At 40.8% G+C, this 24,625-nt stretch overlaps 1 protein-coding gene and 1 pseudogene across 2 annotated transcripts; one reads left to right on the forward strand and one right to left on the reverse strand.

The window, feature by feature from the left end:
• Nucleotides 1–228: 228 nt before the first annotated feature.
• On the forward strand, nt 229–24,625 carry MTFMT (mitochondrial methionyl-tRNA formyltransferase). 2 transcript variants are annotated; one of them, XM_010355493.2, is made up of 9 exons: nt 229–454; nt 2,802–3,011; nt 6,767–6,889; nt 9,189–9,291; nt 11,147–11,222; nt 14,897–14,988; nt 21,401–21,479; nt 22,655–22,737; nt 24,364–24,625. In XM_010355493.2, exons 1-9 carry the CDS (start codon nt 255–257, stop codon nt 24,541–24,543), a joined length of 1,146 nt encoding a protein of 381 aa, XP_010353795.1. In that variant the 5' UTR covers nt 229–254; the 3' UTR covers nt 24,544–24,625. The 2 variants fall into 2 exon arrangements, with proteins under 2 accessions (XP_010353795.1, XP_030787471.1); XM_030931611.1 differs by lacking the exons at nt 21,401–21,479; nt 22,655–22,737.
• Nucleotides 3,164–3,744, reverse strand: LOC104655936 (annotated as a pseudogene).

Raw genomic sequence — 24,625 nt, forward strand, 5'->3', positions numbered from 1 at the left:
CTGAAAGAAATAAAATAAAAATAAAATAAAAATAAATAAATGATTTTAAAAAGAAAAGAAAGACTTAATCGGGAGGATTGGCTACCTAGTGCAAATAAACAGAACAAAAATCTAGGGCCGCTGTAGCGGGCAAATTCGTTCACCAATTCCAACCAGACCCCGCCTCCAAGCAGGCAAGCCCCGCCCGCCCCAGGCTGCACTCTTGTCCCCGCCCCGATGCGCCTGCGCAGAGCGGGCCGCCGGCAGCCTAGGCGATGAGGGTGTTGGTGCGGCGCTGTTGGGGTCCTCCGCTGGCTCATGGCGCTGGGCGTGGGAGGCCGAGTCCCCAGTGGCGAGCGCTGGCCCGGCTCGGCTGGGAGGACTCCAGAGTCCGCGAGAAGCCTCCCTGGCGGGTGCTCTTCTTCGGCACGGACCAGTTCGCCTGCGAGGCGCTGCGGGCGCTGCACGCCGCCAGGTACCCGGGCCAGGGATCCGGGGACCCGGCCGCTGAAGGCCCCCAGGCCGCGCCCGGGAGGCCGGCCCCGAGGGTTTTGGACTTCTGGTCGCGGAAAGCAGGGGCGCCATAGCGGTGTGGGCCCAGATCTCGGCGTCTCCCGGCGCCCGGAAGGTGCGCCATTCCCGCCGGTCAGCCTTTGGGCGCCCAGTCCCTGCGGTCTGCGACCCCCACTCCCCGCCGCCTCTGTGGGTTCTCCAGGCACCCCGTCACCCACGCTGTGCCTAGCCGGGGCTGGGCGCTCTGCCTGCATCCCTCGGGCCAGTCCCACGGCCTCCCTGCCCGTTTTGCGTGTGGGGAATCCGTGGCTCAGAGAGGTTATGCGATTGCCGAAGGTCATCAGCCGAGGTGGTTCGGACTAAAACCGGGTCCCACTTCAAAGTTCCCTGCTTTGCATTTCCTCCTCCTGCCCCCATCCTTCGGCACACCCATATCGAGCTCTTTTGTTCCCCCTGTGCTCCTTGTATACAAGGACATAGTCCACAAGCTTCCTGTTTTCAAAAGGATAAATTTATAAATCAGAACTGTTAGGTATACATTTAGTATTCATAATATTTAACAAGTCTTGTTTACTGGGAAAGAAAATTATTTGAAATCCAACCAGTCCTGAGAGTCCATGGTATGTGGTGGCAAGACCATATATACTTCTCTCTTTTTCCCAATTAGTGTTTTTTATTTCCCCATTCTGTTTTTTCCTGACGCAGTCCCCCTTCCACTTTTTTTGTCATCCCTATCTCCTCTTCCCTACAAATACTTCCCTGCAGCCCCTCATGTATTGAATCCTTCGTCAATCCCCTGTGTGGTTTTCCTCCCTCCACACACCCCTCTGTGCACACACCCGGAAGGAAACCCCGTGTTGCCTTTGCACATCCTCCATGGGCTGCTGTTGTCACATGCGTCTCTCACTGCATTTATACGTTTATACCAACACTTTTGTTTTTGTTTGTTTTTGAGGCGGGGTCTTGCGCTGTCGCCCAGGCTGGAGTGCAGTGGCCAGCTCATAGCTCACTGCAGCCTCGACTTCAAGGATCAAGCAGTCCTCCCACCTCAGCTTCCAGAGTAGCTAGGACTACGAGCGCGCACCATCACGCCTGATTTTTAAATTTTTTGTAGAGGCAGGTTTTCACCATGTTGTCCAGGCTTATCTCAAACTCCTGGGGTCGAGCGATCCTCCCACCTTGGCTTCCCGAAGTGCTGAGATTACAGACATGAGCCATCATTCCTGGCCTATCCTGATACTTCTGATGATGCTTCACTTGGCAGCTCCATTACTCCTGTGCTTTCTTTATAGTGCCCCAGGACATACTCTTCATAACTCCTTAACATGTGCATACAATACCTGTATAATAAATGTTCCCCCCTGGGTACTAGAATACTATGCAGCAGGTAAAAAGGATGAGGTAGTGCTACATGTACTGCCATGGAATGATGCCCATGTTATGTATTTTTGTTTTTTAAAAAGTAGTGTGATGATATCATGGTTATGGTAAAAAAAAGTTCCATGGATTCAAAGGATATACAGTGAAAAGTTACCTACTTCCACCTCTCTTTAGCCGTTCCCAGTTCCTTTATCCAGAGACAGCCACTGTTTTCAGTTCCTTCTAGAAATGTGCAGTGCAAATACAAGTATATGTATATTTAACCCATTTTTCAAGAAGACTCACATCATGGCATAAATAGCATTGTTAAGAGGAAAAAAATGCAAATCAGTATGTAATATCCCAGTTGTGTAAAGTATCCATACTATATATGTTTCTGTATGCACAGGAAATCCCTAGAATGATACTGTTCAAACAGTAGCCACTAGCCATGTGTCGCTCTTTACATTTTAAGTAATAAAAATTAAATAAAAAATGAAAACTGAGGCCAGGCATGATGGTTCACGCATGTAATCTCAGCACTTTGGGAGGTAGAGGCAGATGGATCACTTGAGGTCAGGAGTTCGAGACCAGCCTGGCCAACATGGGGAAACCCTGCCTCCGCTAAAAAACACAAAAATTAGCTGGGTGTGGTGGTGCATGCCTGTAATCCCAGCTACTTGGGAGACTTGAGTCAGGAGAATCACTTGAACCCCGGGGGCAGAGGTTACAGTGAGCTGAGATCACTCCGCTGCACTCCAGCCTGGGTGACAGAGTGAGACTCCATCTCAAAAAAGAAAAAATGAAAACTCAGTCTCTCACACTAGTTTTAATCATTTAGCCCTAAATGCTTCATGAATTTAATCATACACATTCCTAGCGATATGTGAAGTCGTTTTAGCTTTGAGTTATTGCCTTAACACTCACACTTTTCTTCCAATCTAAATTAGGGAAAACAAAGAGGAAGAGTTAATCGACAAACTGGAGGTGGTCACAGTGCCTTCCCCATCACCAAGAGGACTGCCAGTGAAGCAATATGCTGTGCAGTCTCAGCTTCCAATATACGAGTGGCCGGACGTGGGATCTGGAGAATATGATGTTGGAGTAGTGGCTTCGTTTGGCCGACTTTTGAGTGAGGCTCTTATTCTTAAATTTCCCTAGTAAGTTTTATTTGTAAGGAAATACAGTATAGAAACCTTGGTCTTTATAAATGGGCCTTGTATCTAAAATGTGATAATTTGAACTCCAGTTATGCTTTCTGTAATCTTTTTTATTTTTACCATTTTATTTTTGTGTACATGTTTGCTTAAAGTCAATGAATTTCTCTGCCAGCTTCAGGTAACTGAAGGGCCTTTATAAGTAGTTTATATTGTTTAAACCCAAGGTATGCTGCAGACAGTCTGGAACACAATAGGAGATAACATCTTTCTAAAGACAGGCTTAGACATTTGAATCCAGTAACTTAAGATGTTCCCTTTCTCTGGTAACAGAGTTGATTCATACCAGGCTGCTAGGCCTCCGGTCACAGGTATAGACAAGAAAACAGGGTATAGACCACCAAAAGCAAGACCAACCAATCCATTCTGTGTTATGGTACAGGTTTCACAATTCAAATCACCTGTATTCGAAGGAAAATTTACAAAACTTTTGTAAGCTGTGTTTGTTGTAAGAAAAGGGATCACTGCCATTATTAAGTCAGCAGCTATAAGAGCCTGTGCCATGTTCAAGACGTGTTGAAAAAGACTATTTGCTATGAGGCCACAGAGGGCAGCATTAAATCCAGCACATGCTGATCCCTGTTCAGGTAGCTTGTGGAAGCTGGTTAATTTTTCTGGTTATGACATCAAAAATTGTTAAGTTTTCCTTGATAGTATTGGATTTATGATTTTCCATCTTGAGCCTTATGCTCTTCTCCCAGCAGCTGGTGTACCTCCCCAGGTCATCTTCAGCCACGCGGGGGCTCACTGAAGCCTTTGCTTAACTTGCCTGGGCACAGCCATATTTGGCTGACACATGACACGGCCTGATATTTTCTTTTCAAGTACTAAAGAACATTTTATTTGTGGCATGAGTTGTCAAAATGTATTTAATTCCTTATCACCCTCTGTAAGCTTTCATCCACCTTCGTTTAAATTCCATATATATGCCAAAAACACCCGAATTGATCCCTGTAGCTCAGCTCTGTCCCCAAACTCTAGTCCCCTAATACCTACTGCCTCCACAGCTCTGCCTGGATGTCTGATAGCCGCTTTACATTCAAGATACCCAAAGCATCTCCTAAAATCTTTATCTCAGTAAATGGCTACTCCATCCTTCTAGCTGCTTGCACCAAAATCCTGGAGTCATGCTTGATTTGTTACACCCCATATCCAGTCCATCAGTAAATCCTATTGGCTCTGCCTTCAAAATCTGTGTAGAATCTGTCTGTATCTCATCACTTCCACTGCTGCCACTCTCGCCTACATTACTACAGAAGCCTCCTAACTGGTCCCTACTTCTGTCCTTGGCCCTCTCAGTCTTTTACCAATCCAGCAGCCAAAATGATACTGTATTTATTTATTTATTTCTATTTTATTGTTTTTAGAGACAGAGTCTTGCTGTCACCCAGGCTGGAGTACGGTGTTGCTATCTTAGCTCACTGCAGCCCCAGACTCAAGGGATCTTCCTGCCTCAGCCTTCTGAGTAGCTAGGACTATAAGAATGTGCCACCACACTCAGCTCTTTTTTTTTTTTAGAGACAGGGGTCTCGCTATGTGGCCCAAGCTGGTCTCAAACTCCTGGCTGCACGTAATTTTCCTGCCTTGGCCTACCAAAGTTTTGGGATTATAGGCATGAGCCACTGTACCCTGCCTCAAAGTGATCCTTTTAAAACATAAGTCAGATCATGTCACTCTGCTCAAAATCCTCTGGTAGTTTTCTGTCTTACTCAGAGTAAAAGTTAGGCCAGGCCTAACTGGCCTCCCAGCTGTGCCTTGAACCTGCCGAGCATTTACCTTCTTCAAGATCTTTGTACTTAATATCCCCTCTGCCTGGAATGCTTTTCTCCCATATATATGCATAGTTATTTCCTTCTTCATGTTCTTGTTCAAGTGAAAGCTTTCTCTGACCACTACTAAAATTGTAATCTGTCCCCCTCATATTCCTCTTTGCTTTATTTTCTCCGTAGCCCTCAGCATCATCTGGCAAACCTTTTACATATTTTGTTTTTTCTTGCTTATCTCCTACTCTTTGTACATAAACTCCCTGAGGGCAGGGTTTTTTTTTTTTTCTATCTGGTTCACTGCTGCTTGTATGCCTAACACTTAGAACAGTGCCCACACATGGAGTGTGCTCAGTGAATGTTGGATTGGGCTGAACAGTGAGACTCAGAATATAAGACTTTCTCACATGTACATGCTCCCAAGTGCACAGAATCATGCTGATGGAGGCATCATTAAACTAATGACAGATTAATAAAGTATTTAAATTGCACATGAATGGATGATAGGTATATTAGGATAAACAGCAAAGGTGAATGGATCATTTGGTGGGGATTCAAGAAGCTTATTTTAGGCTGGGCGTGGTGGCTCACACCTGTGATCCCAGCACTTTGGGAGGCCGAGGCAGGTCACTGGAAGGTAGGAGTTAGAGATCACCCTGGGCAACATCCTAAGACCCTATCTCTACAAAAAATAAAAAAGTATCTGGATATGGTGGATGCACTTGTAGTCTCAGCAACTTAGGAGGCTGAGGTGGGAGGATCTCTTGAGCTTGGGAGGTTGAGGCTGCAGTGAGCCATCCAGCCTGGGCAACAGAGCGAGACCCTGCCTCAAAAAAATTTTGTAAATAAAGAAAGGAAAAAAAGAAAAAGCTTATTTTAGGCAGTCTGTATGTAAACCAAGTGAAGTGAGGATAGTTAGGTGACTAAACTATAAAATTAGAATTGTTCATGAGATGCATAATAGGGTTTGAGTGGTTCTCTTATAGTCATAAATGCATTTTTTTTTTTTTTTTTTTTTTTTTTTTTTTTTTTTTTTTTTTGAGAAGGAGTCTCGCTCTGTCACCCAGGCTGGAGTGCAGTGGCCAGATCTCAGCTCACTGCAAACTCCGCCTCCCGGGTTTACGCCATTCTCCTGCCTCAGCCTCCCGAGTAGCTGGGTCTACAGGCGCCCGCCACCTCGCCCGGCTAGTTTTTTGTATTTTTTTAGTAGAGACGGGATTTCTCCGTGTTAGCCAGGATGGTCTCGATCTCCTGACCTCGTGATCCGCCCGCCTCGGCCTCCCAAAGTGCTGGGATTACAGGCTTGAGCCACCGCGCCCAGCCCATAAATGCATTTTAAAATTTTATTTAAAAACTCCCAGACATCATGGGCTGTTGTAGAACATCTTTTTTGTTTGTTTGTTTGAGACAGAGTTTCGCTTTTGTTGCCCATGCTGGAATGCAATGGTGTGATCTCGGCTTACCACAACCTCTGCCTCCCGAGTTCAAGTGATTCTCCTGCCTCAGCCTTCCGAGTAGCTGGGATTACAAGCATGCACCACCACACCTAGCTAATTTTGTATTTTTAGTAGAGACAGGGTTTCTCCATGTTGGTCAGGCTGGTCTCAAACTCCCGATCTCAGGTGATCTGCCTGCTTTGGCCTCCCAAAGTGCAGGGATTACAGGCATGAGCCACTGCACCCAGCCAGGACATCTTTAGACAGCGAATAGTTGTCCTGGTTCTGTTTTTAATTAAATTTCATTGGTTTCTTACGGTAAGAGAGTGAATTAACATCTAACTTTTTTCGTTTCAGGTGATAAAAGACTTAGATTTAACTGTCAGTTTTTCCAAATTTCTGGGAAAGTTTCATAATGAAAAGTAGCATAATAGCTTAGGTACTGGTAACAAAGTGGTAAAGCCCACTGACATACTAATTTCTGCGTCTTCTAACTCAGTGGCATATTGAATGTCCATCCGAGTTGCCTCCCGAGATGGCGTGGCCCAGCCCCTGTAATCCATACAGTGCTTCACGGAGACACAGTTACTGGAGTAACAATTATGCAAATTAGACCTAAAAGGTAGCATGTATTTTTCTTTCTTGAGGTTTTTGTGATTTTAAATGTTGATGTCAGCCTGTTTGGGTGGCATTGGATGAATGGGTGGTGCTCACTAATTTCTGTGACTCCAGAGGGCTTCTTTTGCTTTTATATCCTTTCTGTTTTCTCCTGGTTTCTAACATCAACCGTATGTCTTTTGGTATTTATGCAGGGTCTCTTTAAAGTTCATATGAAAATTTTAATTTATTAATTGAAATCAGTTATATTATCAATACTTGGATTTCTATAAAAGACGTTGTATAAATGAGAGATGGATTTTTGTATGTGAATTGTTCTGAATCTTGGTTTTGCTGTTGCTGGCCTTGGTTTCTAAACTATGGCCAAAAAATTTTTGGAACCTGAAATAAGAATACATTGTATATCAATATGCAATATAATTGTCCTAAAACATTCATTTTGTCCTGTCATACCTACAGTTTAGAACAATTTAGAACAATTTTTTAAAAACAATTATTTAGAATTACTTGAGGAGTTTATTCAATCTCTGCCTGTTACCACCTAATTTCCCCTTAGAAAAGCATAATTCACAAGTTCACAAGAACAACATGGTATCTGGGATTTGCTTTAACTTACTTCAGAAAACAAGAGAGGGAGTAGATGAGACAAGAGTGGCAAAACTTTGCCTGTAATCCTAACACTTTGGGAGGCCGAGGTGGGAAGATCACTTGAGTCTGGGAGTTCAGTACCACCCTGGGCAACATATAAAAAATAAAAAAATTAGCCAGGTGTGGTGGTACACACCTGTAGTCGCAGTTACTCAGGAGACTGAGGTGAGAGGATCTCTTCAGCCTAGGAGGTTGAGGCTGCAGTGCATTCCGGCCTGGGTGATGGAGCCATTGCATTCCAGCCTGGGTGATGGAGCAAGAATCTGTCTCAAAAAAAAAAAAAAAATCTGAATGATGTGTATATGATGATTCATTAGACTGTTCACTCTGTTTTTGTGAATGTTTGCAATTTTTCACAATAAACATATTATTAAAGCTCCTAGGTTAGAAATAGAATTAACAAAAACACGAAGTAAAAAAATTTAAGTAAAGCATATTTCTCATGAAAACCTATGGCCAGTGTTTACAGAGCTTGATGTAAAATGTCAGACTTGTGGGAATGCAAATATACTTACATTTACTTTTTTTTTTTCTTGAGGCGAAGTCTTACTCTGTCACCCAGGCTGGAATGTAGTGCAGCGATCTCAGCTCACCGCAACCTCAGCTTCCCAAGTTCAAGCGATTCTCCTGCTACAGCTTCCCGATTAGCTATGACTACAGGCACATGCCACCATGCCCAGCTAATTTTTTTGTATTTTTAGTAGAGATGGGGTTTCACCATGTTGGCCAGGATGGTCTCGATCTCTTGACCTCGTGATCCGCCCACCTCGGTCTCTCAAAGTGCGGTGATTACAAGAGGCAACACGCCTGGCCCTACTTATAATTACCCATGGTGATAATCTAGGCAAAACTCTTATCCTTTGAGGAAGGGACTATAGAAAGAAATAATTATGGGCCAGGCACGGTGGCTCAAGCCTGTAATCCCAGCACTTTGGGAGGCCGAGACGGGCGGATCACGAGGTCAGGAGATCGAGACCATCCTGGCTAACACTGTAAAACCCCGTCTCTACTAAAAAATACAAAAAACTAGCTGGGCGAGGTGGCGGGCGCCTGTAGTCCCAGCTACTCAGGAGGCTGAGGCAGGAGAATGGTGTAAATCTGGGAGGCGGAGCTTGCAGTGAGCTGAGATCCGGCCACTGTACTCCAGCCTGGGCGACAGAGCGAGACTCCGTCTCAAAAAAAAAAAAAAAAAGAAATAATTATGAATATCCTAACTGTACTTCCATGGAAAATAAATTCTTTGCCTTATGCTTTTCATATATAGAGATTTTTTCATGCTATTACTGGTCGTATAATTTTTCTGTAATTGTAATTAAATTCCTGATACACAACTGTATCCTTTCTTTGCTTTAGGAAAAAATAAATTTAGACTCTAAATACAGGCCATATTTTGTTTTCCCATCTTTCAAACTGACATATCTTCCTTGCTAATGGCTATCTTTTTTTATTTTTTTATTTTTTAAGAGATAAGGGCTAGCTGTTGCCCAGGCTGGTCTCAAACTCCAGGGATCAAGCAATTCTGCTGCCTCAGCCTCCCGAGCAACTGGGACTATAGGCATGCAGACCACTGTACCCAGCTTGTATCTTTTTGTGTGTAGACAAACATTGATTCAGGAAATAGTAATCATTGTTATTTGCTTTTGATTTTTTGCTAGGTTTGATGTAGGTCCAATTCTCAAACAAGAAACTATTCCTGTGCCACCCAAGGGCACTGCAAAGGAATTGGAAGCAGTGTTGTCAAGACTGGGTGCCAACATGGTAAAATTCTCCAATATCCTACTGCTTTTTACTCATTTAGTGGGTTTCCTAAGTGGTTATGAAAAGAAGAACAATTTTGTGACTTCTAATTTTCTTGAAAACAAAAAAGGGTAGTTTCTGTCTTTGGCTTCCTAAAAATTAGCCTGGCATTTGTGATCTTATGTAAATCTTTGAGAATTTTATGAGGAGTAAGTACTAAATAAAGGCTTTCAAGTGAGACAGGTGATCTTACATGGCCTACTACATGTCATAGTGTGGCCTTAGACTATTCTTCCCAATTTCAGTCTTCTAACTTTCATATGTATACCTTGCATCCCTGTCAGAATGAACTAACAGCAGTTTCCTAAGCGACTCTTAACTTTCCTTCCATTTCTTTGCCTGGCTTCAGTCATTTACGCTAGAATTCTGCTGACGGTTCTACCTGTAGATCATCTTTCTTCTCTCTGTGACTTTGTATATATAGCTCATTGAGACTGCATGAATAGGGTCAGGGTAAATGTTTAATGACTAAATTTATGTTTTCCATATGAATGGGTTAATTTTATACAGAGGAATATATTTTTTTCCCCACCTGTATAGATGGTGTTTCCTATTCTAGGCATTTACCTCACAAATGATCTTAATGATAGTGACTGCCATTTATTGAACATTGGCTTGTGTACTACGACTGTTATAGATACTCTGTGGACTTTTTTTTTTACCCTCCCAACTTTGAGGCAGTTGTTGCTGTTGATTGTTTCACAGATGATGACATTGAAGGCCAGAGACAAGCTAAATAACTTTTCCACAATGAGACAGCTGGTAGGTGGTGGAACTAGGACTTGAACCCAGAGCTGGGTGACTCAATAGTACATTCTCTTTTTTTTTTTTTTTTTTTGAGACAGAGTCTCGCTCTGTCGCCCAGGCTAGAGTGCAGTGGCGTGATCTCGGCTCACTGCAAGCTCCGCCTCCCGGGTTCACGCCATTCTCCTGCCTCAGCCTCCTGAGTAGCTGGGACTACAGGCGCCCGCCACCGCGCCCGGCTAATTTTTTGTATTTTTAGTAGAGACGGGGTTTCACCGTGGTCTCGATCTCCTGACCTTTGTGATCCGCCCGCCTTGGCCTCCCAAAGTGCTGGGATTACAGGCGTGAGCCACCACACCCGGCTGTAGTACATTCTCTTATGAGATTTCACTGCCTTGTTACCCATGGGGTGAGAGTGTATATAGCCAAGCATGGGCTCTCCTGGTGCCAAAGCTTCCACAGCATTCTCTAGAAGTGAATCAATGACCTGTATCTACAGACAGCAGAATCTCTACTGAGGTTTCCCCAAGTAGACACCTATCCTCACATCTTAAGCCAATGTCCTACCTTGCCCTGCCACGTAGATCTTTTAAAGTTATAGGTTCAGCCTTGAAGAGCCAATAGTAAAGAAAAAAAAATTTTTTTTTTTTGAGACGGAGTCTCGCTCTGTCGCCCGGGCTGGAGTGCAGTGGCCGGATCTCAGCTCACTGCAAGCTCCGTCTCCTGGGTTCACGCCATTCTCCTGCCTCAGCCTCCCGAGTAGCTGGGACTACAGGCACCCGCCACCTCACCCGGCTAGTTTTTTTGTATTTTTTAGTAGAAATGGGGTTTCACCGTGTTAGCCAGGATGGTCTCGATCTCCTGACCTCGTGATCCGCCCGTCTCGGCCTCCCAAAGTGCTGGGATTACAGGCTTGAGCCACCGCGCCCGGCCAAGAAAAAATTTTTTAAATTGAAAAACAGAAAAAGAAAACAAAGAAAGCTACAGGTTATTTCATGGTACTGAATTGTAATGTGTTTCTGCTTTTGTTCTTATGTTCATTTTGAATATATCACACTCTTTTTTTTTGTAGCTCATTTCAGTTTTGAAAAATTTGCCTGAAAGTCTGAGCAATGGAAGGCAGCAGCCAACAGAGGGGGCGACTTATGGTGAGTGGGGGCTGCAGACTCTCACATCTTTCTAAAGGTTCTGCTTGTCATGATAGCATCTGAACATTCTGACTTCTTAGCTGTACTTTTCCCTTCATTTTGATTGAGTGCCCACTTTTATGTGCTTTTCCACAGAATGGTAGAAAGCGTTCTTCTCCCTCTTAGCATATAGCCTCATGAAGGATTGAGCATTTTTTTCCAACTTTTTGATTTTGAAAATATTAAATAGACTGGTATAATAAACACCAGTTTACCCCAGAGTCAACAATTATTAATGTTTGTCCATATTTTCTTGCTGTGTATTTAGTATGTGTATTTTAAATTTTGCTTATTCATTTGGAAGTATGAATCATGATCTTTCATTTCTAAGTAGTGTGCTTTTCCTAAGAAAAATGAACAATTTCCTAATAGCATCCAATATTCAGTTCATATTTAAGTGTTCCTAATTGTCTAAAAATTTATTTTATAGTTGTTTTATTTTTCAAACTAGGATTTAGTTGTAATTAGTTGTTGTGTCTCTTTAGTCTCTAAAAAAGATTCCTCTTTTTTTCCTCGCCCTATGTCATTGACTTTTTGAAGAGACCAGGCCAGTTATTTGATTTGTTTGTTTTCTTCCAGTGTTGTTTAACTTGTTCCCTATCACTTATATTTCCTATAATTAGTTCTAAAGGTTTGGCTGGATTCAGGCTGAAAGTTTTTGGAAAGAGTGTGTTTCAGTGACGTTTGTTTTCTTCTTTTTTTTTTTAGTAGAGTTAGGAGTATAAATATTTGTTTCAGTTTTTTAATTTTAGGGATTACTTCTTATTTTTCTTTATGATTAAATGTTATTTTTTGAATATATAAAACATATAGCTGATTCAAAAGTTAATATACCTAGAGAAGTCTTACTTTTGTCCCCTGCAGTCTTAAGGTACCACTTGAGTAAGCCAAGGTATCAGGTTGTACTAAAGCAAGTGAAGCTAAGTTTGATCACTTGGTTGAGATGGTGACCACCAGATCTTTCCAGTGTTAAGATGTGTTTTCCCTTTTGCAATTAGCAGACAATCTGTGGGGTAATACTCTGGCACTGTGCAGATACCCTGTTCACCAACAACCTTTCACATGATGGTTTTAGTACAGATTGATATTCCTTGCCCAAATGAATTATTTCACTGTGGATTACAAAATGGCAATTTTCTAATTCCTTTTACATTTAATAGCTGGTATTGTTCTGGAAAGAAGAGTTTTTCCTCATTAATTGGAGATGAATTTTAGTTAATCCTAAAATGGGGACAGGGGCTTAATTCTTTCTCTTTAATTAGCATAAGAAGTTGATGCCATTAATTTCCTTCAGTTTTGGTGTCAGATGTGTTCTTTTTAGTATCATTTGACACGTAGATTTTCACTGATTGTGTTTTACAGTCGTAATTCTTTACATTGATCAAATTTCCCATATTTGCCCAGTGGGAGCCCCTTAAATTTGGCTCCTACATTCTGTTAACACTCTTCATTTCCCACTAGTTTGGAGTGCTTCCTTGCTTCCACCACAGTAATGTCCCAGGCTCCCCTGTATGTCCTCTGGCCCACATTGAAATCTACCAGTGTGATTTCCAGGGAGCTCTTGTTCATTTTAGTGGGATCGATAGTTAGAGATCATCTGATACAACAGTGTGTGGCAAGATAAGATATCAGTGGATGAAACTAGAAATTATATTTTTTAAAAATATTTAAGCTTATATTGTTTATGATTCAAATTTATCATTAAAGGGTTTTCCTTATATTTTCTCACACTATCTTTTTTTAAATATTAACCTATTTATTTGCTATTCATAACATCGCTTCAGCATTACAATACCAATATTACTACTAACAGTAAAAATACTAAGTAAGATTTAAGATTTCTTTACAGTTTTCCTTTTTGCTCCTTAGAATATATCCTAAGGATATACAGTCAGATTACTGCCTTCAAAATTTCCTGGTAATGATAATTTTTTCCATGTGGTTTTGTTACCTAGTTTCATACATAGTTAAGTTTCAGTTTTTTTTTTTTTTTTTCTTTTAAGGGTTGCTTTATTTTCTTTCATGATTAAATTTTATTTTTTGAATGCATAAAATATTTACATGCTTCAAAAGTTAAAACAGCTTAGAAAGGTAGACTCATAGAAGTCCTACTTCAGTCTCTATCTCATCTAACCCGTATTCCTCCCTCTATAGGTAATATTTTTATTAGTTTCTGATTTAGTCTTCCAGTGTTTCCTTTTGCCAAAATAAGCAAACACATACATAGTGTTATTTTTTATTTTTCCTTCACAAAAGGCGGCATTAAATACATATTCTTCTTTGCCTTTGTTTTTTCACTTAATAGTGTATCTTGGAGACTACTTCCTATTAGTAAGAAGAGATTTTCCTCTTTCTTTCTTGTTTTTTTTTTAAGATAGGGTCTCTGTTACCTAGGCTGGAGTACAAAAGTGTGATCATGGCTTACTGCAGTCTCAAACTCCCAGTCTCAAGCAGTCCTCCCACCTCAGCCTCCCGAGTAGCTGGGACTGCAGGTACATTCCACCATGCCTGGCTAATTTTTTAATTTGTTGTAGAGACAAGTTCTAACTATTTTGCTCAGGTTGGTCTTGAACTCCTAGACTCAAGTCATCCTCCTGCCTTGGCCTCCCAAAGGCATGCCTGGCCTCCTTTTTGTTTTTTTGTGATGGCATAGTTCTCAGTTATGTGAATATATCATAATTTACCCAATAGATGTCTGATTGATGGGCATTTGGGTTATTTCCAATCTTTTGCTATTTCAAATAATAGTACTAATAAGATTAGGAAGATAACATGCATGTAGTTATTTGTAATAGTATAGTAAAACTACGTGGAGTAGTTTTAATGTACCTTATTCCTGTCAGTAATGTTGAAGATCTTTTCATATATTTAAGAACTATTTGCATTTCTTTTTTCTGGGTAGTGTTATATCTTTTTTCCCATTTTCCTATCAACATTTTGGTCTTTTTCTTTTCCATTTTTTGAGTACTTATATTTCATAATAGAGAAATTAGTCCTCTCTGAGATAATTTACAAATTCAGTTTGTCATTTGTGTTTTGATTTATGGCATTTCTTTTTGTCTCATTTAAAAAAAAAAAAAAGTTTATTTTGGCTAGGCATGGTAGCTCACACATCTAATCCTAGCACTTTGGGAGGATGAGGCAGGTGGATCACTTAAGGTTAGGAGTTCAAGACCAGCCTGGCAAACATGGCGAAACCCCTTCTCTACTAAAAATACGAAAAATTAGCCAGGCATGGTAGTGCATGCCTGTAGTCCCAGCTACTCGAGAGGCTGAGAAAGAATCTCTTGAGCCTGGGAGGTGGAGGTTGCAGTGAGCTGAGATCATGCCACTGCACTCCAGCCTGGGTAACAGAGCAAAACCCTGTCTCAAAAAAAAAAAAAGGTTTAATCTCATTTCATAGTTAGAAGGGTATTTTCTACTCCCAGGATGTAAAGAAGTTCACCCATGTTTTCTTTTAGTATTTATATGATTATTTATGTATTATTTTTACTTGATATATGGAAAATTTTGAACATATAGAAAAGTCAAGAGATTAGAATGAATTCTCTGGTATCTCTTACTTAGTATCAATAGCTATCAACTCATGGACATTGACCCTGATGTTCATTTTTGCTCTTGGCTTTATCTTGTAGCCCCTAAGATTTCTGCTGGTACCAGTTGTGTAAAATGGGAGGAACAAACTTCAGAACAAATATTCAGACTTTACCGTGCCATTGGAAATATAGTAAGTTGGGAAGTCAGGTTGCGGTTTTGCCTAGTTGGTTTTCTGTGTGTCTAATTTGCTTTCTAAATATTTTTATTTAGGAATAATCCCAAATGTATCCCAAATAAAAGGTTTATCTTAGGAACAAAAGTGCTGGGATTACAGGCTTGAGCCACTGCGCCCGGCATTTTTTTTTTTTTTTTTTTTTTTTTTTGGACAAGAGTGCCAAGACAATCAAATGGAGAAAGAATAGTATTCTCAATAAATAGTGCTGGGACAACTGGATGTCCACAATCAAATGAATGAATTTGGACCCTATGTCACATCATATGTAAAAGTTAAAGAAGCTAATGAATAGCTAAATCTAGAAAACTCTTAGAAGAAAATATAGGTGTAAATATTCATGACCTTGAATTAGGCAGTGGTTTCGTAGATATGATGCCATGAAGCATAAGCAATCAGACTAAAAATAGAGAAACTGGACTTCATCAAAATTAAAGAGTTGTGCTTCAAAGGACATGATCAACAAAGTAAAAAAGACAGGTAGGCCAGGCATAATGGCTCATACCTGTAATCCCAGCACTTTGGGTGGCTGAGACAGGAGGATTGCTTGAGCCTAAGAGTTTGAGACCAGACTGGGCAACGTAGTAAGTCCCCATCATTACAAAAAGTAAAAAATTAGCTGGGCATCATGGTGCACACCTGTGGTCCTAGCTACTTGTGAGGCTGAAATGGGAGGATGCACTTGAGCCAGGGAGGTTGAGGCTGCAGTGAGCTGTGATTGCACCACTGTGTTTCATCCTGGGTGACAAAGTGAGACCCTGTCTCAAAAAAAAAAAAAGAAAAGACAGCTTACTAAAAAAAGACAGAATGGGAGGGAATATTTGCAAATCGTATAACTGATAAGGGCCTAATATCTAGAGTAAAGAACTCTTACAACAACTCTGCAGTAAAACGACAAATAACCCAATTTAAAATGGCCAAAAAGACTGAGTAGACATTTCTTTTTTGTTTGTTTTTGAGATGGAATCGTGCTCTTGTTGCCCAGGCTGGAGTGCAGTGGCGCGACCTCGACTCATTGCAACTTCAGCCTCCTGGGTTCAAGTGATTCTCCTGCCTCAGCCTCCTGAGTAGCTGGGATTATAGGCATGCGCCACCACGCCCGGCTAATTTTTGTACTTTTAGTAGAGACGGGGTTTCACCACGTTGACCTGGCTGGTCTTGAACTCCTATCCTCAGGTGATCCACTCACCTCGGCCTCCCTAAGTGCTGGGATTACAGGCGTGAGCCACCGCCCTGGGCCCTGAGTAGACATTTCTTTCAAGCAGATACGTAATATGAATGACCAATAAGCGCATAAAAGATTATCAACCTCATCAGTCTTTAGGGATATGCAAATCAGAGCCACAATGAGATGCCACTTCACACCCATTAGGATGGCTATAATTCAAAAAACAGACAAAAACTAGTGTTGGCAAGGATGCAGAGAAATTTGGAAACTTCATACATTCGTGGTACCATGTTTACCTCTAAAAATGGTGCAACCTGTGTGGAAAACAATTTGGCAGTTCCTCAAAAAGTTAAACACAAAATCATCTTATGACCCAGTATTTCCATTCCTAGGTTTATACTCAAGAGAATTGGAAACATTATGCTCACACAGAAATGTGCTATGAATCTTCATAGCAGCATTATTCAGAATAGCCAAAAGGTGAAAACAACCCAAATATCCAACTGATGGATGCATAAATAAAATGTGGTATAGCCCTACAATGGAATATTATTAATACTCAGCCATAACCATAATCACATGCTATGACATGGATGAACCTGAAAAACACTATGCTAAGTGAAAAAACGATTTCACAACAGACTACATATGTTATTATTCCATTTATATGAAATGTCCAAAATAGGCAAATCCATAGGCTGGAGGACAGAGGATAATGGGAGGTATCTGATAATGGGTGTGTGTTTTTTGTGGGGAAGATGGGTGATGAAAATGTTCTAAAAATTAGGCAAGAAAAAAACGAGTGGCATTGGTTGAACGACTCTGAGTCTACTAAAAACCACTGATTTGGAAGCTTCAAAAGGGTGAGTTTTCTGGTATGTGAATTATATCTCAATAAAGCCGTCAAAAAAACAACCCAAGATGAAAAAGAGTTGGACATGTTTGAGGGACAGAAATGAGGCTGGTGTGGCTGGAGTATAGCTGGCAAGATGGAGAGTAGCTAAGGTGAGGTGAGAAGCAAGATTGAGTAGGATTGATGTGCAATGGGATGACATCAGAGGGACACGGCAGGGGAGTAATGGGATTAGGTATGTACATTCTTAAAAGTTTGCCCTGGCTGCTGCTAGAGAGTGGAGTGAAGGTCAGTTAGGGAACTGGTTGGGCATGGTGGCTCACACCTGTAATACCAGCACTTTGGGAGGCCAAGAAGAGTGAATTGCTTGAGTCCTGGAGTTCCAGACCAGTCTGGGCAACATGGTGAAACCCTGTCTCTTACACAATATACAAAAATTAGCTGGGTATCATGGGATGCACCTATAGTCCCAGCTACTCGGGTGGCTGAGGTAAGATGATCACTTGACCCTGAGAGGTTGAGGCTGCAGTGAGCTGTGATTCCACCACTGTACTCCAGCCTGGGCGACAGAGCAAGATCCTGTCTTAAAAAAAAAAAAAAAAGAAGAAGAAGAGAAGAAGAAGCTGCTGCAACTATAGGCAGATGACAGATGATGGCAGTTTGGAACAATGATAATGGTGGATACAAAGAAGTGGACATCCAGACTATGCTTGGAGATAGAGTCAGTGGGATTTGCTGATGGAATCTGGGAAATTAGGGCAAGATAAATTAGGATCATTCATAGATTTTTGGCTTGAGAAACTGGGTGAATAGTGGAACCATTTAATTGAGATGAGGATGTCTGGGGAGGAACAAATTTGGGAAGAGAAATCAATAGTTTTGGCAATGTTAAGTTTGACATATGTTAAGTTAGAAGACATTGATATGGAGATACCAAGTAGACAACTTCCTGAGATGCAATTTAGGCCAGTAGCTTGAAATCTCTTGGCACCTGTAACTTACTACATGATGATTCTTACTCTCTGCAGTTTATCTTCCCTGTACACGGAGAAACACTTTGTGCTATAAAAGGCTGAGCCAGAAGGTGGGGTTTGGTTCCTAGAGCTGCCCTTTACTAACCAAGAGGAAGGCCCTTGTCTTTGAGCTTCTGCTTTTTTTACCTCTAAAGTGGGGTTAATGACCATGTACACAACTGTCAAGATCAAAGGAAATGAACTAGGTGAATGTAAATTCATGTAAACATACTGTTTTGGCAGTAATGATGGCAGACACCAAAATAATTATATTCTTACCATCCCTTTCCTTTCTACAATGCTTTGCTGATAAGGTGAGCTTTACCTCCTCCAGAACAAGACTATATTCTGAGTATGTACCTACCATGTTTATTACTTTCAGAAAATAGAAATCTTTTTTTAGTCAGTAAACATGTTTCAAAAATATTTTGAGTTATTTAAAAGAAAAAAATTGCACATATGAAAATTGTTTCAGAACTTTTTTTTTTTTTTTTTTTTTTTTTTTTTTTTTGAGACAGAGTCTGGCTCTGTCGCCCAGGCTGGAGTGCGGTGGCCGGATCTCAGCTCACTGCAAGCTCCGCCTCCCGGGTTTATGCCATTCTCCTGCCTCAGCCTCCCGAGTATCTGGGACTATAGGCGCCCGCCACCTCGCCCGGCTAGTTTTTTTTTTGTATTCTTTAGTAGAGACGGGGTTTCACCGTATTAGCCAGGGTGGTCTCGATCTCCTGACCTCGTGATCCGCCCGTCTCGGCCTCCCAAAGTGCTGGGATTACAGGCTTGAGCCACCGCGCCCGGCCTGTTTCAGAACTTTTATTGAAGCAGGCGAAAGAGAAGTGAGCCAGCAAGTTATAGAAGAGGATATGACGTAGACACGGTTATGAACTTGTTCTTCCAATTCATTTACTTATTTGATTTAATGTTCAAATTATTACAACAACCTAACTCTTCTCAAAGTTAAATACCCTCTTTAAGGGATGTCCTAAAAAGAGCACTGCACTGAGAATCAGAAAACAGGAGCCAATCCTGGCTTTGCTACTAACTAGCTGGGTCCAACCTTAGGAAAACAGCTGCATTTCTCTGAGCCTCATTCTCTTCATCTATGAAATAGAGGATTGAACTACAGTCTGGAAATAAATGCATTCAATTCAGAAATTTGAGAGAACTTATTTCCTGGTGTGTGTTAATTTTTATTAACATATTTAAATCAGGCTCTAGGATCTCAGGTATGTTGGAAATGTGTTACATGATAAAGGGAGGGAGGGGTAAGATGGATTATCTAGTAAATAGCATTGGGATAACTGTCCAACCATTGGTGGGGGAAACCCTCAAATCCTATCTTTTAAAATCATAGTAACTGCTATATTATAACAATACATATGTAGTTAACAATACTGTACGGTATACTTACAATTTGTTAATTGAGTAGATTTTTCTTATGTGTTTTTTACCTTAATAAAAAAATCAAAATATAGATGGATCAAGGATTTAAATATAAAAATAAAATCACAAGGACTAGAAAAAAGCACAACTGAATAATTTGACAATATTTAATAATCTTAAAGTGTGGAATAAGCCTTTTTAAGTATGATATGAACCACCAAAGTCATGAGATAAAAGACTTATGAAAATAAAAAACTTATGCATGGAAAAAATGGCTGTCCCCAAGATTAAAAGTCAACAAACTGAGGAAAATATTCACAACACATGTAAGAGTTAAAAGGCAGGCTGGGCGCGGTGGCTCAAACCTTTAATCCTAGCACTTTGGGAGGCCGAGACGGGTGGATCACGAGGTCAGGAGATCGAGACCATCCTGGCTAACACAGTGAAACCCCCTCTCTACTAAAAAATACAAAAAACTAGCCGGGCGAGGTGGCGGGCGCCTGTAGTCCCAGCTACTCGGGAGGCTGAGGCAGGAGAATGGCGTAAACCCGGGAGGCAGAGCTTGCAGTGAGCTGAGATCCGGCCACTGCACTCCAGCCTGGGTGACAGAGCAAGACTCCATCTCACAAAAAAAAAAAAAAAAGTTAAATATTTTCTATATTTAGGAAATTAATGAGATAACCATCCCAGTTTTAACCAGGGCATAAACAGGCAAGTTACAGAGAAATAAAAGTGCACATAAATACATGGACAACTCCTCAGCTTCACTAATAATAAACAGCAAGAGATTATCATATTTTTTTCTCACTTATCCAGGCAGTTTAGCAATAAAATGTTGATGCTGTTTAACCCAGGCATTCCACTTTAAAAACGAACAAAAAACCCCAAAACTATTATCCAGAAATGTATAAGTGCTCAAAGATCTACCTACAAGGCTATTACCCTAGTTTATAGTGTCATAAATAGCAATAAATTGAAAATAACTGAAATATCTATCATAAAGATAGTTGTTGCATAAATTATGTATTCATAAAACGTTACTGTGCAGCAGAGAGAATGACATAAATATGTACTGATGAAACATCAATGCTTTATGGTCAAACAACAAAAGTCCTTGTAAAACAGTATTGATGCAGGACTTTTTGCTCCTTAACTCAGCTAAAATCTGGGTTCTTGTCTCACAACCAGGAAAAATTAGGCACGTGGACACATTGAAAGGTGAGGAGAGAGGAATTTATTAAAAGAAAGCTCTCAGCAAAAAAGAGGGAGTCCTGCCAACAGGCTTCCACCCCGCAGATTGAATACCAGGCTACCACACAGGAGCTGAAGGGGCCAGGCTCTTCCCCCGCGTGAGGCACAAATTTCTGGTGGCTCCACCCCCATTCTTCCAGTGCTCATGCGGGCTCTTAGTCTGAGCCACGCCACATTGATTTATTTCCTTTACTGCATATGTGTTAAGGGACAGAATTTTTCACCATGGACATGTTTAGGCAAGCCCCCTGTGCATAATGACCTGGGTGGCATTTGACTGTCTCCTGTCTCTATCAGTGTGTTCTACGTTTTTATAATAATATTTGTAGAAAAAAATACAGGGAAATGCACATCAAACTTAATAGTCGTTAATAGAGATGGGAATAAATACAGAATACTATCATTTTCTAAAATCTTTTAACATAATTGATGTAATGCTTGCATTTTTTATAAGGATAATTTTTAATTGGAAATATTAGTATATTAGATATAAACATTGATTTAAAAGTAACATTTAACATCTTATAAATCCTGGAAACACTGAGATAGAGAGTCATGTTTATGGTCTGTTCCATCAAACTTAGTGACTGAGTTCCCAATTCCTCTAATTGCAGGAAAAGTCCAGATTAACACAAAATAGTAGTTGAAAAGTGTTCGGGAGTTGAGTGTATTCCGTTATCATACCTTCTTTAATTTTACTTGCAGATTCCATTGCAGACGCTCTGGATGGCGAATACCATTAAACTTCTGGATTTGGTAGAAGTTAACAGTTCAGTCCTTGCTGGTACTAACTTTTGAATAGCTAACGTGGAAACTGTTTTCACTGTAGTCTATCCGGAAATATGTCTGTTTTATCATATCTCACAATTACTAAAAATAAGAATTAGTTTGTTTCAGTTCAGTAATGATAATACTTTCCATTCCCTTACTGTCTTATTCTTTGCAACACTCATTCTCATGTATTTTCTCATTTAATCATTACAAGAACTGGCCTGGTGCGGTGGCTCACGCCTATAATTCCAGCACTTTTTGAGGCCGAGGCGGGTGGATCACCTGAGGTCAAGAGTTCAAGACTAGCCTGACCAACATGGTGAAGCCCCATCTCTACTAAACACAAAAATTTAGCTGGGCATGGTGGCGCATGCCTGTAATCCCAGCTACTTGGGAGGCTGAGGCAGGAGAGTCACTTGAACCTGGGAGGCAGAGGTTTCAGTGAGCCAAGATTGTGCCATTGCACTCCAGCCTGGGCAACAAGTGAAACTCCATTTAAAAAAATAATAATAATAATTACAAGAACCTGGGGAGTAGGCAGAACAGTGTTCCCATCCCATTTTAAGCTCTGTGATTTCCTGCCTTAAAGTTTTCAGAGAGTGCAGAATGACTCGATTAGTTTCATTCTGGTGAATATTATAATGAAAATATCTGGGCAACTCAGTGAAAATCTAGGCCAGAGTGTATTCATACACCATGCCACAGGTCCATTCTTAGGCCCACCAGCACCCTCCCAATATGGTGGACAGAAGGAATGTGAGCCACAGAGGAAGCCGGTTTAATTTAGAGGTAGTTGGAGTTCTCCAGGAACCTAGGAATTAGGATTTGTTTGGGCGGGGATGAAAGGGCCAGATTAAATCCTAAACATCCCGTGTATTTCCCACGTTGGCTAGTTATTTCACCAAAGTGCTAACACAAAACTTGTAGATTCAGCATTTTAGGTGGTCACTGGGTAAAGGAATTACAGCTTTGTATGTTCATAGGCAGCTTTCCTTTGGGTTTCTGATGTACAGAAAGCACCGTGGCTTCCTTGTAAGTTTTGATTTACAAAGTCAGCATCATCAGCAAATGTGTTCTCTCCGGTATCAGTACTGCCTCCCAAGATGTTTTTTTGATTTTTAAGAAGTACTGTGAAGTTGCATAATTGCTTTTCTCTCTTACATATCTTTTCTTTTTTCCATTCTTCAGATCCAAAATTAACAGGACAGGCTCTTATTCCAGGATCAGTAATATACCACAAACAGTCACAAATACTGTTGGTTTATTGCAAGGTATGTTTTCCGTAGTTTCAGGTTATCATAGTTGTTTTACTGTGTTTATAGTCTGTATCATTTATTATTTTTAGTTGGAACTTAACTACCTGTCCATCAGATTTGGTCAAGAGGCCATTTAATTTTCTTTAGAAATAGTGAAGTCTCTAGCATAATTTTTTGAAAGTGATGAAGTTTTGCCAAGGCATTATTATTACTCAATCAAAGAAAGAAGATTCAATAACTTGAGTGCTTTCTTAAAATAACATGTGTATTTTTAGCAGCCCAATTTAATTAACAGCTCTTGTGCTTGGTAACATAAAAGATAGTCATATCAAAATGTCTGGCTGAGCTACTACAGGACATGGATCCTACTTGCTTTTACTACTTAACAGTAGTAAAGAGGAGATTTCTGAACTATTTAAAATAATTTTGGAATCATTATTGTTTTATTTATAAGACCATGGTGTGTTCTGAGAAGCATTCTATATTCCTTCCATTTCCTAGGTATTTTGCATCATATGGTGTTCATGTGAGATATTTCATACTTAAGAAGAGGTTTAGCCAGGCACAGTGGCTCACACCTGTAATCCCAGCACTTTGGGAGGCTGAGGTGGGTGGATGATCTGAGGTCAGGAGTTCGAGACTAGCCTGACCAACATGGAGAAACCCTGTCTCTACTAAAAATACAAAAATTAGCCAGGTGTGGTGGCAGACGCCTGTAATCCCAGCTACTTGGGAGGCTTAGGCAGGAGAATCGCTTGAACCCGGGAGGCGGAGGTCGTGGTGAGCCAAGATCGCGCCGTCGCACTCCAGCCTGGGCAATAAGAGCGAAACTCCGTCACAGGAAAAAAAAAAAAAAACAGTTTAAAATGTGTGATAGATTGACCTACAGACTGTGAATACAAAAATCCATCAACCTCTCTTTGTCTCTTGTCAGCTTATTCTGGAATAGTGCTGGATGCATATGTCTTGCTGTCCTTTTCCAGGTCTATATATATGTTTTGTTTTGTTTTGTTTTGTTTGTTTGTTTTTGTTTTGTTTTGTTTTTTTTGAGATGGAGTTGCCCAGGCTGGAGTGTAGTGGCACGATCTCAGCTCACTGCAACCTCCACCTCCTGGGTTCAATCGATTCTCCTGCCTCAGTCTTCCAAGTAGCTGGGATTACAGGCACCTGCCACCACGCCTGGCTAATTTTTCTATTTTTAGTAGAGACGGAGTTTCGCCATGTTGGTCAGGCTGGTCACGAATTCTTGACCTCAGGTGATCCACCTGCCTTGGCCTCCCAAAGTGCTGGGATTACAGGCATGAGCTACCACGCCTGGCCTATATATGTATTTCATGTTACATATCTTTTATTCTGCTCCCTTTGTATTTAAATACATTTATACAGGACTATACATTTGTTATCGCTCCTTGGTAATAAGCTTTTAATTTCAGTGGCAAAAACTGCAATGACTTTTGCACCAACCTAATAAGAGTCAAGGAATTCTACATGTTACTTAGTATAGTGCTATTTGCAGCTAGGCATTTAGTAAAGGTTTGTTGGTTTGTTTGTTTCCATGATAAAAATTGTATAAACTGATATTTACTTGGCTTTTTAGTTTTGCCACCCCTGCCTATTCACTATTTGTATTTTGCCCTTTAGGATAGTTGGATTGGTGTTCGATCAGTGATGCTCAAGAAAGCATTAACGGCTACTGACTTCTACAATGGATATTTGCACCCCTGGTACCACAAAAATTCCCAGGCTCAACCAAGCCAGTGCAGATTTCAGACTCTCAGACTTCCAACAAAGAAGAAGCAGAAAAAAACTGTTGCTATGTAACAATGCATTAAGTAGTTAGGAAGAAGATGGATAAAAATCTGTTACGTATTTGTAATTTATTAAAAACCTTATTTACAAGGAA

Source organism: Rhinopithecus roxellana, chromosome 5, assembly GCF_007565055.1.
Source record: "Rhinopithecus roxellana isolate Shanxi Qingling chromosome 5, ASM756505v1, whole genome shotgun sequence".
Lineage (NCBI taxonomy): Eukaryota > Metazoa > Chordata > Mammalia > Primates > Cercopithecidae > Rhinopithecus > Rhinopithecus roxellana.

What these genes read in the sequence shown, in the direction of transcription:
- MTFMT (XM_010355493.2), top strand. Translation starts at nt 255, where the DNA reads ATGAGGGTGTTGGTGCGGCGCTGTTGGGGTCCTCCGCTGGCTCATGGC. An exon ending in ACCGTGCCATTGGAAATATA is followed by an intron (nt 14,989 to 21,400) that starts GTAAGTTGGGAA and finishes TTTTACTTGCAG; the next exon opens with ATTCCATTGCAGACGCTCTG. An exon ending in TAACAGTTCAGTCCTTGCTG is followed by an intron (nt 21,480 to 22,654) that starts GTACTAACTTTT and finishes TCCATTCTTCAG; the next exon opens with ATCCAAAATTAACAGGACAG.